Raw genomic sequence first — 17,090 nt, 5'->3', positions numbered from 1 at the left:
TATGTTCAGTCTCAATCAACACAGGCCTCATTTTTGTTAAGAAAACTGCATATCGACAACGATAATTTCACCATTTTGGCCGTAGTTCTATGTCAAACACCTACTGAGATACCAATTTCAGAAGCTATTAAAGGGCAATTGCAAGATAAGAGAAGCCTCTGTAACTGCATTTTTTCCAAAAAAGGACGGCAAGTTATTACATTGGACTTAAATGGACTCAAAAAAGTTAGCCTGAAATAGAAAAAGATGTTAAATTGACTTCAATAAATCTTTAAATCAGAGACCTCAAACCCACCCCATGTTTTCTAGGCACAGCCGTTACATTTTAGCTAAACGTTAAACGCACATAAACTCCTATCTCTTCTCTTCTTTTTTACCTCATTGTTAAAAGCGCTTCGAAACCCTAGAGCAAACAGTCGATGCGCAGCGAGATGACGATGGGACAGACGTTGCAAAAAAAAAAGAAAAGACAAAACGAGAGAGTCTTACCTTTAACATTGACGTCTGTGCCAGGAAGCGCCAGGATCTGAAGCATCGTTTCCACTTGGTTCTTCTTGCAAGCTCTGTGGAGGAGGGTCTCTCCTTCGACCAGGACACACACAATGGACAAACATACCCCAAAGAGAGAAAAGGCAGAAGAGAAGAGAGAGAGAAATTCCAAATTAGGGTGTGCCTGATGTCCTTCCCATTGTCCCCCTTAATATGACATACACAGCAATAAAACACCATTGAAATGTCCCTAAACACATCGAAAAAAAAAAAAAAAAGAAGAAAAATGCTGACCTAAAAAAGAAAAGTACGACCCACCAATGAGGATGCGATTTAAGGAGAGTGATGAGAAAAAGGGGGGTGATCTTTCAAGGAAAAAAAAAAAAAAAGCGGAAGAAAAAAATAACACAAGAAGAGTTAGGCTAATTCGACTCGCTCTTTTCCACTTTTACAAAAACAGATTATCCACTTAGAGCCCTGCCCAGTAAAAGGTAAGAAAGTAGTCTTGCTTCCTGTCCGTTCGTCCCGACATTGTTCCTTGAGAGAAAGTTATGGAAGACAGCCCACGCACAAAGGCTCAGAAAGGATTTTTCACAGATCTTTGGTTCAAAAGCTCTGCTGGGCATTCCCAGTGTTACCATGTGATATTTAATTAGCAAACTATGAGTGAATGAAAGGGGGGTTAACTCAAAAGACTCCATTTACATTTTTTAACGCAATATTCTTCCCCCTTTCCCTCTCATCTTTACGGCATTCCTCATTTTTTTTCTGATACAAAATAAAACCAGGAATATATTAGTGGGCCAGAGCCCTCTCTTTTCATGTATGGCTGGACTTCAGAGGGAAGTTAAAGGCAAAGCATGACTGGCTCTGTGCTTTCCAGTATAATACAGAACTGCAAAGCCTGTAATAAATGCTTTACTGGTTCTCCCTTGGACGCCACGCCTGTACAGGGGCACCACTCCGGCGAACACAGGAGCAAAGACTGGTGCAAAAAAGGTGGAAGAAAGGGGTAGAGGGAGGGAGGAAACAGAGGGGTAAGAAAGAAGAGGCAGTGAAGGAGAGAGTAAAAGGTTTCATGCATTTCAAAGAATGTGGATACATTTTGAGACTGCTGGATCCTATTCATTCTGAAGACCCCTTTCTTCCAGGAAGTGTCTTTGAGGATGTAGAAGATGCATTAAATGCCACCCACATGTAGTTTGGGGGATGAGGAGTGGGGAAAAAAAGGGAAATTAAAGTGTTTATATATATATATATATATATTTAAAAAAAGATAATTTATGTTGTCTCCCTGACACAGCTGGAGGACAAAAGCAACTATTTTCGGTGCTAATAATGTCCAGTTCAGACACACATTCAGACATATAGTATGTTGTAATGTTTAAATGTATTCAGTGCATTTAATGCACTTAATGTCTCCACTTAACAAACCTCTACCAGCTAAACAACTGCAGCACCAATTAGCAACAAACCTTTAGATACACGAAGATACACAAACACAAAGCTGACAAACTTATTACAGTTTGCACGTCATTTAATGCTTCATAACAACAATAATTTGTCTCATCATCTGAGAGCTAAGAAGAAAAAGACTTCATTAAAATATACTATGGAAAAGAAAAAGCTCCGTAAAAAAAATAATAATAATAAATCAAACACACTAAAGAAAATCCTGTTTCATCAGTTTCTTGTGCACCAAAAAGCAGACACTCTGATGGCTGGAAAGTTTCAGCATACAGAACTATACTGATGACTATCAAAGAAGCAAATCAACATTTTTAAGCTAAAAATCAACAGCACCCAAGCAGAGGTTGGAGCCAAGTCCAAACTGGAGTCCCTAATGAGTAAGCTGCACTGTGTGGCACGTCAGTGTTCTCCGTGGGCTGCTCTGCTATTACCAGGCACTAAAACGCTGTGATTAAACACCCATTCCACTACACCCCATGTGTACACATCCTCACAAATGCCAGGGCCAATCCATGCACTGTTAAATCACTTTAATGGCTCCAATTTGGACACAACGCCTCTATTATAGGGGTAATTGCATGCTCAGCATTTACAAGCACGGAAAGGATAAATCCGCCTGTCCTTTTCTATAAATCCACTGTTTCACACTTTAATAGAAAAGTTAAATGTATGTGTTGCTCTTTATATCCCTCAGTCTGCATGCTACACTCCTGTAAAGTGCCGCTTGGCCCACTGATCCCCAGACCAAAAAGCTGCTGGAAGCTTGGAACAATGCAGTTCATCAGAAATGTGTTAGGTATTCTGTGGCCAGTTATTAGATACATTTAAAACTATTTGAGGACTACTACTGGATCTGAAAGCAATGACACCACAGTCATTTCCCCAAGTCAAGACTGCTGCAGTTTTCTATGTGCCTAAAAATAATTTATTGGCCTTCATGAGAGTGACCAGTATTTAAAAATTCCTCTCATTAAAGCCGGTAGGATAACTCCCTTTAATTTGTCAAAATTAATTTATCAAAACAGTGGACAGCAACAGAGCTCCTCTGGTCCTTTCTCTCTGTCAACAGTCAGTAATAAGAGAAAAAGTCTAACTGTGTCAAATAATAGCGATTAAAGATCTACTGTGGCTTGAATTGAACTGGATGTGTAAGTTGTTTTAGACAAACAGCACTGTCGAAATTAATGAATACATTCTAAGTGTGTCTTTTGCTTCAAACTTCTTTTAGTGGAAGGCTTTGTGTTCTTGGGTGTGAAGATCACTCCTACCATTGACAAAATTGTCCCAACAAACTACAATCCCTCAACAGATAGAGTTACAGAGCTCATAAACAGGTGGACAAGATTAGCTATGGCTACAATCGGGCGTATCAATATTTTGAAAATGTCAATTTTACCAAAGTATTTGTATCTTTTCCAATCTATTCCACTTGCTCCCCCACTTTTTTTCCAGGAGAAGCTCTTCTCCTTCTTCATTTGGAACAACAGGCGTCCCCAGCTCAGGCTCACATTGTTATACCTACCTTATGATAGTGGTGGATTACAGCTACCAAATCTTATGTGGTATTATTGGGCAGCTCAAATCAGAGCAGGAATATTTTATTCTGTGAAGGACCATCCCCCAGCATGGGTTTCAATAGAATCTCACTCAATTAATATTCCTTTGAATTTGTATTTATATTCATCCAACAAAAGCAAACTAATCAAACAGACCAAAAACCCCTTCCTCAAAAATCCAGTAATGATTTGGCACAGTGCTTTGGTTTATTTGGGAGAGACTTCCAAGTTGTCACAGTCTTCTCCTCTCTTTGCAAATGATGAATTTCAGCCTGGAAGATCAGACAGTGGGTTTAAAACCTGGGCATGTCGAGGTGTAGCTAAAATAGCTGACCTCTTTAAAGACCATCATACTTTCATGTCTTTCAAAGACCTAATAATAGTTTGAAACTTCCCCCAAATATCTACTATTGCAGAGTTTTCGGTGAGATTTTCAGACTCAAAGGGGCAGGTTTCCTTTCTTTCTCATTTGTTTGTAAGTAAGTCCAAAGAGTCGTCACAAAACATATTACAATCATGGAGCTTTGATTTGCAAGAAAATCTAACAGAGGAAGAATGGGCCAGAACTTGTCTAACAGCTCAAACTCAAACTGTGAATAGAAACTCTAAATTACTACAATACAAATGGATAAGCAGACAGTATACAACCCCGAATAAGCTGCACCGTTTTGAATCCAATATCCCAGACATTTGCATCAAATGTAAGCAACAGAAAGGTTCTTTATTCCATTGCATGATACTCTCCTTTTGGAAAAAAATGTTGAACCTGGCTAATTGAATCATTGGAAAAGAAGTACCTGTCAAACCAAAGTTACTGAATATCTACCCAGACAACTTTATGTGCTCCAAAAATGAAAAAGTCTTACACAATATTTGCTTTCTGTCTATATTTATGTATATATATATATCTATTAGGTGAGGTATATATATATATACATAGATATAAATATATAAGCATTTATTTTATTTACTATTTTTTTGTTTTATTTTCATTTTCATTTGTTAATTCTATTTAAATTATTCTTGTTGTTGCTTTCTTGTATGTGCCTTCTTGTTCTATGTTGTTCACTGTTTGTAAATCAACAAATGTGCAATAAAAATATGTTTAAAAAAACCCAACAACTTCTTTTAGTACGGTAAGGTTTGAAAACACGTGACACGAAAACATTTCTTACAGAAAATCAATAAATGCTTCCATGTGGAAGACTGGTTGAGGTCAGACAATAAACTGATATAAACAGAAAGAAACATTTTCAAAACTATCGAAGTGCAATGACAATACATTATAACTCTATTTGAAGAGATGAGAAGCCTAATCTTCCAAAAATAAGAAAAAGTAACAATGCAGTCGTGAATAACTTGTTATATTATAGCTGACCATTACTGTTTTATCTGTCCTGGGGATGAGAATGTTTAATCAACTGCTATTGTATACATTTTCAAACTTCCATCTGTCAAAAAGCACTGATTGATACAGGTGAAAGCTCCAGAACAACTCATGCATTCAGGAGAAACTGGATTAGCCACAGTCAGCCTAATTTAGAGCAGCACCTTAGCCACATGCTGCACTTCTCTCTGTGTCCTGATATCAGGACCGAGGCATGTTTCCCAGTGGGTCACATCTTCTTTTTTTAAGAACACTATGTACATTTTTAGGGACTGATGAGGCCAGTTGCTGTACTTTTAGAAAATTAAATGGTATTTTTTTTCTTATTCTTTTTTTATATAGGATCTATTTAATAGTTTGGATCCTCCTTTGTTGTATTTGCAAAATGCACCAAATGTTTACAGTGGGTGACAGGTCTGAACCACCGCAGGTCCATTTAGCCACTTTTAGTACACAGCAATGTAGTTGCAGAATATGGTTAGACATTGTCTCGTGGAGCTCAGAAAGACTTTTTTCCAAAAAACTAAAAAGACACAACCTATGCTGCTTTAAAATTGGTTTATAATGGTCAGCATAAGACTTGACAGATGTGCAACTCACCTGTGTGAACTATATATACATACATATATTTAAATAAATACAATTTCATATATATTTACATGTATATAAGCTTTAAGTTCTCAAGAAAATTGCACCTAGCCTTTGCACAATTCCAAATGAATATTGAAGATAACTCTTTGTCTCAGAGATGATTTGCAATAATATGCAAACCCGTTTTCAGGAATGAGACTCAGCTGTTTTTGTTGGACCATCTACATGCAGTGCATTTTGGACTTATTAAAATTGATATCCTCAAGAAGCAAATACAGAAGTGGAAAAGAGAAGTTGCTCCCTAAACCCCTCTCAGCTACTGTGACAAAGACGCAGAAGTTCCACAAGGGAAGGCGGATGCTTTAAAGCAAAGACGTGCAGAATACAAGAGAGTCAGCTTACATATGAGGGTGAAAGAGCCTGTAAGAGAAAAATAAGAAGCGGGATGAGAGGGTGAGAGGGGAGGATGCTGTGCCAATGGTTCATCAAAAATTAATGCCAAGCACATCAGTATAGAGATCACGTAGTAAAAAAAACAACACATGCCAACAGCCTTGAGTCTCCTGCCTTAGCCCTCCCTCCTCTGGCGCCTCTCCTTTACCCTCCACCCCTCCTTACACCAGCACAGGGCCTTTCTGATCAGGTGGAGGGAGGAGATATGTGCTCTGACACTTTGGAGAGTTCACACGGAGTGCATTGCCTATAATTGCAGGAAGTTGCACCACTGCAGCCTGTGTATAGTTGCAGCTCTATCCTAATCTTTGTACTTAATATCCCTGATTTATAAAATGTAGCTCAAAAGCCCACTTTGCATACATACATGTTATTGTTTTATAAAAAAAAAAAAAAAAAAAAAAACATCTGTCCATGACACTTTTTTGTTATTTCTTAAAAGGAAAAAAAGGTGACTAAGGAAAACAAAATGTGCATTGCTAAATTGAATTGCAACTTGAGGAAATGGAGGAGGTGTGATACACAGGTGGTAATCAAGTCCAAACTGTCACAAACACACACGGCAGTGTATGACTTATAGAGTCGAGCCGCCTTTACCGCTGACTGGATGGAAGTGAGGTCTGATGCAAACCGATCACTCTCTCTACATTACGTGCTCTTCATTAAACTCACAGTGATGACAGAGCTATCAGGTCCCTTTTTAATGATAACCTACTGTAGCGCATCAGTCCATTAAAAGTCTGCACTTTGCAAATGTGATGCGATGTTGTCAAGCAGTAGCGTGTGTGTGTGCGTGTTTGTGTGCGTGTGTGTGCATGTGCCATACCTACTGCGTTGACTCTATTCAAGCCTCTGGGGACGCTCTCTTTCACGAAGCTCGTATCATTCTCTGAGGAGTTCTGAGTTCTGTATGGAGACAAAGAACAAGGTCAGAGGGCTTATGAGAAAACATGCAATATTCCCAAATCCCTTCAAATTCAAAATATCATCCGCAGTTATTCACTTAAACAAGTTAAATGTTTCAATGACAGACTATTGTAGCATGGCAGCAAGAAGACCCAGTGGTAAAGACAGTAGAACCAGCATCACTGTACCGTGAAACATGCCATTAGCAAATTAGTCCCTGGTGGTGCTGTATCATCTTATATGAAATCTGACAATATTCATCAAACCCCCGCTATGTTGGCCACACACACTTCACACATCCAATCCTTTATTCCTGTCTCCAAAGCAGTTTTCCTCCCACTTAACACCTCAAATGCAGAGACGAAGAATTCAATGTGAGCAAGCACATTAGGAGGAATAACTAGTAAAAGAAAGTGAAGCCTCTTCAAAGTGGTGGCGTGCTAATAGCTGTGGGCTGTCACTAGTCCTGTGTGTGGGTATGGAAAATCTGCCTGCATGAAGCCTGACAGGTGTCTTGTGAGTATACGTCTGTGCTTGTGCGCAAGCGTTACATTGAAGTGGAGTGCCATCCGTATTACAGGGAAGAGGCTTGTTCCCTGGTAATTGGGTTGTTCAGAAGCCAGGAAGGAGCTCCCAGCAGTGAGGAGGAAACACGTCCTGTCACGTTGCTAGTTATTAGCAAGGACAAGGCAGAGAAAAGATGAGGCAAGCTCTGTGTGTATGGGTGTGCGAGATAGACTCCATAATACAGTCTATGATGAGGGTGTACCATTTCTCATTTCAAGCCCCTTCACCCAAGTGTCCCCTGTCCACATAGGCTGGCAGCAGCACTGGCTGACAGTGCTGTTCTTGTATAAGCCTCGGCCACTTCTTCACTCACAATCTACTGTAGGAGGCCAGAACGCTGTCAGTAGCACAACTATCAACTCTGGGCCTGGAGCAGAGTGTCCCCTTGAGAAGTGGACTCTGAAGAAACTTGTGAGCAATAATTAAAGTAAAGCATTTCCAATGCCATAGGAATAGAAGAGCTATGCATAGCAGCAAGTCTTCCCCTGCTGCCTTTTATCTGTCACCACTGCAAAAATGGTGGTGGATCCAGTTTGATTCTCTCAAATCTTTTCCGGTACTAGAGTTGCATGATTTAGATTTTTCCCACCTAATTGCAGATAACATCAATCCTCTCTAGTGTACAAGCACAAATAAATGAAAGTAAAGTATTTATATTTATATGTAACACATGCCATATCCATTTTGTGTCAAATTTTAAAACTAATATATATGACATATTCTGTTTTAAAAGCTGTGTTGTCCAACCTATAACATACCGAGATCATCACAGAGCCTTACCTGGGACTATATACAGGTCCGCTTAAAACAGGCAAGGAAACTGTCCAGTGATTTAAAAAGATAACAGCAATAAAGCAATGCACAGAGCTGAATTAAGCGAGGAGAAAAAAAACTCAGTTTAATTATCGCTTCCCTTATGCTAACAGCACTCAGGGCCATGCAGCCAGCCAGCAAGTTAAACGGTCATCTAAACAGTCGGTCAATCAGCCGCCCTGTCAGCTCAGTGCACCTTGGACATGTGCCCTGATGCCAGCCTGTCCGCTGAAGCGGAACAAACACATTCGCTGTCTCACATATATAACCACAACAGTGTCGTGCTGCACAAAAAAGGCTCGTGTGTTTTTACAGCCAGAAATGACAGATAAAAGAGTCACATGACTCTTCACAGCCTTTATGACCTGCCACGGCCTTTCCCATAAATCCAGAACCCAACAACTTGCCAGGATTTTGACTTGTGTTTACAGTTTGAAAGCAGTTTAACACCAACACTTCCATACAGAAAGTTTAAGCTGTTTAAGCCCGTTTTTCTTTTAAGGATTCAATCTTCCCAAGAACTTAAAAACAACAAATTGAGCTTTACAATAAATATTCAAACTACCTGACAGTCACGGCAGTTTTCTCAACATGGAGCATTCTCTATTGAAAATGTTTTGTGTGTCAGGCTTAGAGACGCTTCAACATAAGATGTGTTAATTGATTAAGAGTGCCAAGATCAACAAGCTTCACAAATTCTAACATGAAAATGAGAAAATGAGATTTTCTTTTGGATTCATCACTGGTTTTGTCATTTTTGTTTTCATTCTTTCTTGTAGGGTTAAATTATCTTACATGCCCTTTGGCATTTCTTTATCTCATCCGCACAGACTGTATTCCTTGTTTTATTCAGTTTCACGTCAATGTCAAAATACACTAAAGCATTTAAAATCTGTGGAAAGTAGAAAGAGAGCTGTGATTGAGGGAAGCGGGGATCTGGTCAGTGCATGAACCAGTAGCCTTCACATGAACCTGCTCCCCGGCGACTCTTGCTCTTCTCCAAGCCAACTACCTGCTGGTGGAGGAGCAGATGTCTGATATGGGTTATAGAAGAAGCGAGAGAGTGTGTGTGTGATTGCACTAAGACAAGGATTTAGTATGCGTGGGTGGATCAAGAGATGTCAGGAGATTTGGGGGTGGGAGGCACAGGGGTTGAGAGCTGGTGGTCGTCAGGGAAGACACAGGGCCTGATGGGATATCCCAGCCTATCTTTTAGGTCCCTAGACAAATCGGAGTCAGCAGTCTGTGTGTGTTTGTGTGTGTGCGAGGAGTGGTTTAACCTCCCTGTGCACCCCTCCTGTCAGCCAGCACACACTGATAGGATCAGACCTGGGCATGACCCATCACATGCCAACTCCTCATGCTCTGTCTGACCTCTACTTGTCTGTCTCCAGCCCCCACCCACTATTCATGCATCTTTGCACCTCAACTCAACTCAATCCTCTCTCCAGGTGTTCCTTTGTTCCTTTTTCCTCACATTTTCCAAGTGATCTGTACATATTCACCTGTTTTGCCGTCTATCCGCACCTACGTTGATGGAAACTTTGAAAGGACAAAGGAGGCACTGCCGGCAGAAAAGTTCAGGCTTTGCACACAAGGCAAGAATGATTCAACAAAAATAAAGGCTAGTACAACTACTTTGAGACGAAAGCTGATTCTATTTTGTAGCTTCAATAAAATCAGCCTGCTTTCTGTAATACATGCATTTTTTTTTTTAAGGGTCAAGATTCTTAGATAGGCTTTGTGAACACAAAGCAGTGAAATGAGAAAGCCCTTATCAGGTCAAAAATAGGTTAAATTGTCTTACACTGACCTTTGCAAAGCCTACACCTCTGCACTTTTATCATTGCATATTTCACTTCAGGTATATGTGAGAATGCACAACAGAAAATAAAAGGGCTGTATATATTATAGACAGACAGCTGTGTGTAACTGACCTGCAGCTGGTCCCCTCCCTGGAGCAGCTGTGTGAAGTGGGTCCAGTCCTGTTGCGATCACCGCTGGGACCCTGAGCTAAACTTCCCAGAGCAGGCAGGTAAGAATGCACCTGTCAGAAGTCAAACAGACATACACAAGGCGAGACAGTGCCTTTACACTTCAAGTGGATGTAGGTGTCCCTGAGGAATTGGGGAGGGACAGAGATATCAGTACCGAGAGAGACAGCCAGATGTTCTACTGCAACATTATATGATGGTCAGACCACAATTTCCTGTGATCTGTTGGAGCCTCTCTACCAGTTTGTGGATCACGGACCTGAGTGCTCTGAACACCAATTACCACTGATGCTGTCTTTTCTCACATCTTTTCAACATCCTCTGCAACTCTTGGTATTTTTCCAAACTTCTATTTCTTTATATTGTTATCACTACTGCCTTCTGTTTTTTTTTCTGTATACATATGTTTTTTTTTTTTAAACAGGCATAGGTGGGAATGTAATTATATTAGACGTTAATGATTTACTACTGCTATTACACTATAATCATTCAAAAGCTTTTGGCAAAAATTAAGAAAGTCAAGTGGAAGATTCCAATTAGATGAAGCAGTGCCACGTTGACTTATTCACAATATCTCATACATCCGATTTAAAAGGATGATTACTTGCCATTTTGAGATAACTGGCATTGGCAGGTAAAGGATGATTAAAGCAGAGGTACAGTCTTGTCAGTGTGATTCCTGTAGAATGATTTAAAAAAAGAATGCCTCTGGATATTTATTTCAGGCATTCATTCGATCTTAAAAGATGCATTGTGGTGAGAGTAAATAGAACAGAATATAACTTTTTAAGCAAAGAGAAGACGCATACCCAATAAAGGTATATTTTCACTAAATCATATTTAAAAAAAAAACAACAACCAACATGATAGCATTATCTCTTCTACCGTCTCCCCAAATAATTAGCATTTGTTGCTTAAACAACCCACATCAGTCATCATTCGAATGAAATGTAGAAAGCGATGAACAAAGAGTAAACACACACCATTTTCTTGAGAGAGAGAGGCTCATCTCCCACAGGGAATCCACTTCTGCAACAAAGATTTCTGAATATGGCATCTGCCATCACTAACTTAAGCCTGGTAGAACGAACCCTGGCAACCAGCTCCACTAGAACAGCCGGAGATAAATCTACAGGAGGAAAGAGGAAAAAATAAATATGTAAGAAAAATAGAGAAATCTGAGTACATCCATGTAGCAGTATTTTTTCATATACATACCATAAGAAAAGCAACAAAAATGCTTGCAGTTTTAGTCAAGCTTATGATTAAAAGTGCACAAATAAATCTATATGCTATGATTAAACTGCCTCAAGCATATTCAGCAGCGGCAGCTGCTTGTTACGTCTGCTCAGTCAGTTTGTAAAAACAAATACAAAATTGAACTAAAAACATGTCACCTATAAACCAAAGGACAACCTACTGTACACTGAACTGCACACATTTTCTTTTCAAGGTTTTTCCAGTTTTTAGTACATACCCTGGCTAATAACAGCAAGGTGCTCTGATAGGTCTTTCAGGCTCTTTTCCACCAGGATCTGGTTCAGTTTAAAGTGCTGCTGACACCAAAACTCCACCAACACAGACAGCAGGTCCAGCAGAGTGTCAGCCAAATGCAGCTTCTGCTTCTCCTTCTCCTCAACCTCAGCATAGTCCTTTAGTGCGGTTAAATGACATCATACTTTGGACTTAGAAACCTCTAACAGTAACTAACAGTAAAAATAACTATACTGGGTCACAAAAATAATCCAAATTATGTGGGTGATATATATGAGAGCCACTTAAGAGTAGTAAAACATTTACCGCCATGGCAGCCTGCAGTAAGAGCTGAGTTAGTTGTTTCACAGCCGAGGACAACAGTGTGGAGCGCTCCCACACAGTCCAGAAGGTTCTATACATCAAGGAGCCTGGCGTCGATGTGGACGAGGCTCGTGTTCCCTGGACCAGCACAAAGTCTCTGGAGGAGAGAAAGGCACGGAATTTTTTGGTCATGTCCTGAATTAAAAGGAAAAAAAGAAAAAGAAAAGATAATTCCCACAATTTTTTTGCAAAAAATTACCCGCTGTTGACAGAGTGGAGCTCCCCCTGGAAGAGCTTAAGGCAAAATGCAAGGATGCCACCATGAAAATGTACCAGTGCTGGCAGGGCAGGTCCAGGGAGTGGGTGACAAGTGACCTCACTGGCCAAACAGTACCTTGAAGATCACACAAAGTAATTATGAAAAAGATACTTTGCACAGTTTCGCTTCTGTTATACAGTTACTTCTTGAAGAGGATAATGATCTCACAAAAAAAAAAATCAGATCATAGGACCTCAAGTGTACCTGATGGCTGTCTCTAGAAAAGGCCACAATCCCATCTTACACTGAGGACACTGTAACACTTGAGTGAAATATTTTTTCACTGTGCTGGGAGCTCGCCATGGAGGGTTGGTAACAAGCAGGTTATCCATAACCTGCAGGAAATTTCTCAGGAACACTGTTGTGGTGTTACCCTGTGACATGATGTAAGCACAAGAATTAGAGAACAGCTGATCTGGATATTTGGATCCACGTAGCAAATGTCAAAATACAGAGAGAGAAGATGCAAAAAAGTGTCGATCCTTTGTGTTGCGTCTTATTGATGCCAGCACATTCAGAGGCAAAAATCAATCAATCAAGTAACTTTTTGGAGAAAAAAAAAAAAAAGTTCCAGCTTCCACTCAATGAGGATGTCTTCATAAACGTCTAACGTTTGAGTCACGGTTCATGGGTATAACTTACAGACAAAAGACATCAGTTGTGTCTAAAAAAAAATGACAGCTTCATATAACAAAAAATAAGCCAGCTATCCACATTCAGTGTCAAATGTTGTGGAATCAGTGATCCTATTGTACAGTCAGGCCAATGCAGCTGCAGGTAGAAATTTTTGCAGTCTGGTAATTCTGGTCTTACCTGCTGTGCGTATTCCAAGAGCGAGACCAGGTATGCTGCAGGTGGCAGCAAGCCTGGAAACACTGCAGATCTGATAGAGTCCAACGCTTCAGCGAAGAGGCCGCACTCTATCATACTACCAACATTGCTGAAGTCTGTTACTATTACCTGGAGGGATATTAGAACAATGCTTAAATGTAAGAGGTATATGAAAAGGAGGAAGAAACATGGCAATCAAAGAGACGGACAGCAGTGAGAACAGGAAAAGAGCGAGGGCAGAAGGGTAATGGAAATAAGTACTGAATGGACATCAAAAGTTCCTGTGGGTCATTTCTGACTGTTGCTTATTACCAAAAAGCATATGGACTCTGAAAGTACTGAATGGAAATACAAGAGCACCCCTAATAGCAATCTGACAGTTGTCCACTTGGGTAAAGTATGGACAGGAAAATGGCGAGTATTGTTAATAGGTCTGCCAATCAAAGCTCTCAGATCAGCTAAGAGTGCTGGTTAAATCAGTGACCTGGTTTTGATGCGGCCTTGCTCTTGATGTCACTTTTCATCGAAATGTATGACATAAAGGAAATTGAATGACCCGATCTTTTCGATGAAACGGGTAGTTATCTTGTAGATGTCTGTATAGTAGTGATCATGGCAGGAGGTTGAAATGTATGCATGTCTACCTGTGAGTGGGGGCGATAGGGGTCATGGTAACCCAGAAATTCAAGGAAGCACAGCCTTGGTCGGCCCTACAGGAAAAGACCCCATTAACAACGTGGAGAAAAAAACATGCAAACGAGGTCAATTAAGTGAGCAGAATACAATCTAGGGATCTGTTAAATGTTGCCTAATAACTAATGGTTCAGTGCCTCTCTGCAGCATATTCTCACACATGAACTAGAAAACAAAGATACACACCTCCTTCTTGATAACGTAGCTTTTGAGCTCGGTCTCCAAATTAGAGAAGTCATCATCAAATAAACCGCCTTTTGTCTCTGCCAGATGATCATCTGTTATGTTGAAATTCATATTCACATGATTGCCCTGTCAAACAAAAATGGCACACAATTTCAGGCCTTTAAAAAAAAAAGTTAATGAAAGAGATTGATTTAAAATGATTTAAGTAATTGCTTTGTGCAGGCCTTCAGGAGAAAAGTATTGCCTTTAAGACTCAAATTGCATATTGGTATATTTTGATGCTTGAAAGTTTGTTAATCCTTTCAAGACATCCAACAAATACAAGTCCAAAAACTTCATTTAAAAAAAAAATTCTTCCTGTTCAGTTACTTATTATGGAAATTGATACAAAAAATGACATACTGTATATTTCAGAGGGAAAAGTGTGTGATTTGTGTATTTTATGTGCAGCATTAACTGCAACTGAATTTTTCCAGTAACTGCTGATTCCATTTTATCAGTCTGCAATCAGTTTCGCACATTTCGTAATACAGAATAGCCTTTACTCTGGATTATTGATGGGATTTCTCACGCAAACTGCTCACTTCAGGTCCTTTTACAACACTTCTTTTGGAGGATGGTCAGGACGTTGACTTGACGATAAAACGTAATGTTATGCATAGAACTACTGTTCCTTATTAGAGGTCTCTTCAGCCAGGACATGCGAGGGTGTGATATCTCATACTATATGTGTTGGAGCAAGTTAATCGACTGAAATCTATTCTTCCTCCATCACTCTTTGGTAGAACAGCTTGTGTTGTCTGACAAGTATATTTTTGTCCCATTTGCCCCCAGACTTTTGGGGGCTGTGAACATTTGGAAATGTCATACATACAGAGATAACAAGTTAAAGTGATATGATAAAGCCCAATAACCAATACCATATATTTGACATATATTAGACTGACTTACCCCAAAGAGGTGTTGGACTATGTAGCTCACTGGATAGCAAGGAGCATTTTGGAATTTAGAGTTCTTCATAACCGGTTTCGCCATGACATGAGTGATGGAGGTGTAAGAAGGGGGAGTACAGTCATATACTTCTGCTCTTCCTGCTTTTAGCAGCCTGGATAAAAATAAAGAATAATACTCAAACTTTAAACTTCAAAGTACTATTATGTGGGTGAAGCTATTTCCGAGTGGTTCCTCACCGTTTGAACATGGCTCTTCTGGTGGGCTCCCTAACCATGAGGAGTACTCTCCAGCCCTGGAAAGCTCCTGTTATTCTCCCATTGGCCACCTTCTCCCTCCACTGTCTGACAGGGTAGAAGGCAGCTGAGGATCTTGTAGAAATGGTCACTTCATAAGGTCCCTCTGGAAGCCAGGAACCATTCTTAACACTGTCTAACACATAGTCTGGTGTCACAACCCACTTCCCTGGCAGGTGGGAAACAGTAATCCAATGAAAAGCGTGTTAATCATGTGATTTTGAAAAAGGGGAAAATCAAATATATTAAATGAACAGTAAACATAACTATTTCTTTTTAAAACCATATTCACGATAATAATCATGACTTACCTGCAGCACAGGCTGCTAAAAACTTCTCACTGGACAAGACCTGGGGGATTATTAGGTGGGTGCTGGAATGCTTATACACCTATAATGTAACCATTGTGTTTGTTTAGTGATTTATAGCAATGATGCAAATTCCACAATTAAAATTCAACAAACATATGTTCAATTCAGCAGACTATCATTAACTATACATTCAAAATTATTGATGTTTCATTATATATATATGTTTTCTGTATGAAAAAATTTAAGACTTTACGCAAAATGTGGGTAAGGTCTTAATGTGAAAAAAAGGTTGAAAAAAGGCTGTACAATCCTGTAAAGGAAAAGGATACCCTGTAAAACCTGATTTTCTTTTTTTTGAGTACATGAGTTACATAAAGTACCTGTCCTAGACTACTCGCAGACAGAATAACAAACTGACAGTTAAAAACCAACCTGAGGCTTTATGTAGTACACAAAACAAATGGCTTCACAAGATATGTCCTTTCAATTAATTACTGAAGCAAAAACGTGTTAGTTATTAAAAATAGCTTGTTTTTTTTTCAGATTTTTAGGTTTCAACCAATTTATTCCTTTAAGTAGGTCTAAAAGGTTTGTTTCTTGTTCAGGAAAGACAGTCTGTTTTTTAAAGGATGTCTACTCACTGAGCCACCGATGTATTTTCCACTCAGATGGTGGATTCCATGAACCAAAGCTCTCTTCTTATCTGGCTTTTTGATCCCAGAGATCTGGAAAACACGTTTGCAGCTCTCCATTCTGACAAGAAAATTAAAAAGGGGATAAAGTCTGCACCCTCATATTATCCGTTAAGACCGCCACACCTCTCACTGGCAAATATCATGCTGCACTTCTTGTTTGACAACGTGACTTAGACGGCTTCTAAAAATGACAATGAAACTTTGAATATGCTCCTCCTTCTAAAGAGAAAAATGATTGCAAACAATGTCAGCAAAAGCTATCCACAACAGGACAAAGTCACTAAATTCTGTCACTGTAGGAATCAATGCTGCAGGTCTGTAAAGCCCTCTTGAAATAAGTCACATCAGCAGTCATCCAGCTGCCAAGAGCATTTGAATAAAATGACCATATAACCTTTTCCCATATTACAGCAGAACAGTGAATATTGCTTTTGTAAAATTAAACTTTCAAGTTTTTCAAAAGTTATAGTCATCTATGTAATGTGCAGTAGCCTATGTGCTTTGCAACACTAGTTTAATAACCACATCTTGCACGATGACATATGTGAAAGTTTCTTTTTTGAATGAATTTTCTTCACAGATCTTACTAACGCACATGCATTGTTAGAATAAGTGTGCTGTTGCGCACTCTCCAACTCTGTTACAGTAATATTTCCCAAGGAATGATATCCAGATTAGCACCACCAAAAAAAAACTCTCTTTCATATCTTTTAAGAACTCCCTACAAACTTTCCTCTTTGCAGTTACAACGCTAAAAGGTGATCGTTTGGACCTGCTGACCAATA

The 17,090-nt window shown here is 39.5% G+C and overlaps 1 protein-coding gene across 3 annotated transcripts in view; it reads right to left on the bottom strand.

Moving 5' to 3' along the window:
* Positions 1-17,090, bottom strand: part of slf1 (SMC5-SMC6 complex localization factor 1) — a 30,680-nt gene that overhangs the window by 13,234 nt on the left and 356 nt on the right. For 2 of the 3 annotated variants that reach the window (XM_072388131.1, XM_072388130.1), the window contains exons 2-16: positions 16,252-16,363; positions 15,611-15,689; positions 15,243-15,468; positions 15,004-15,157; positions 14,053-14,178; positions 13,818-13,883; positions 13,156-13,302; positions 12,547-12,716; positions 12,283-12,417; positions 12,027-12,180; positions 11,704-11,878; positions 11,210-11,355; positions 10,170-10,279; positions 6,773-6,852; positions 490-582 (exon numbers count right to left, since the gene is read on the bottom strand). In XM_072388131.1, coding sequence (XP_072244232.1) covers positions 490-582; positions 6,773-6,852; positions 10,170-10,279; positions 11,210-11,355; positions 11,704-11,878; positions 12,027-12,180; positions 12,283-12,417; positions 12,547-12,716; positions 13,156-13,302; positions 13,818-13,883; positions 14,053-14,178; positions 15,004-15,157; positions 15,243-15,468; positions 15,611-15,689; positions 16,252-16,362 — 1,972 coding nt within the window. In that variant the 5' untranslated portion in view covers position 16,363. Of the gene's footprint in view, positions 1-489; positions 583-6,772; positions 6,853-10,169; positions 10,280-11,209; positions 11,356-11,703; positions 11,879-12,026; positions 12,181-12,282; positions 12,418-12,546; positions 12,717-13,155; positions 13,303-13,817; positions 13,884-14,052; positions 14,179-15,003; positions 15,158-15,242; positions 15,469-15,610; positions 15,690-16,251; positions 16,797-17,090 lie in introns of those variants that run through there. The other variant, XM_072388132.1, reaches the window with a different exon arrangement.

Source organism: Leuresthes tenuis, unplaced genomic scaffold (genome assembly GCF_036924035.1).
Source record: "Leuresthes tenuis unplaced genomic scaffold, fLeuTen1.0.hap1 SCAF_6, whole genome shotgun sequence".
Lineage (NCBI taxonomy): Eukaryota > Metazoa > Chordata > Actinopteri > Atheriniformes > Atherinopsidae > Leuresthes > Leuresthes tenuis.
This window is presented reverse-complemented; position numbering and strand designations above follow the sequence as displayed.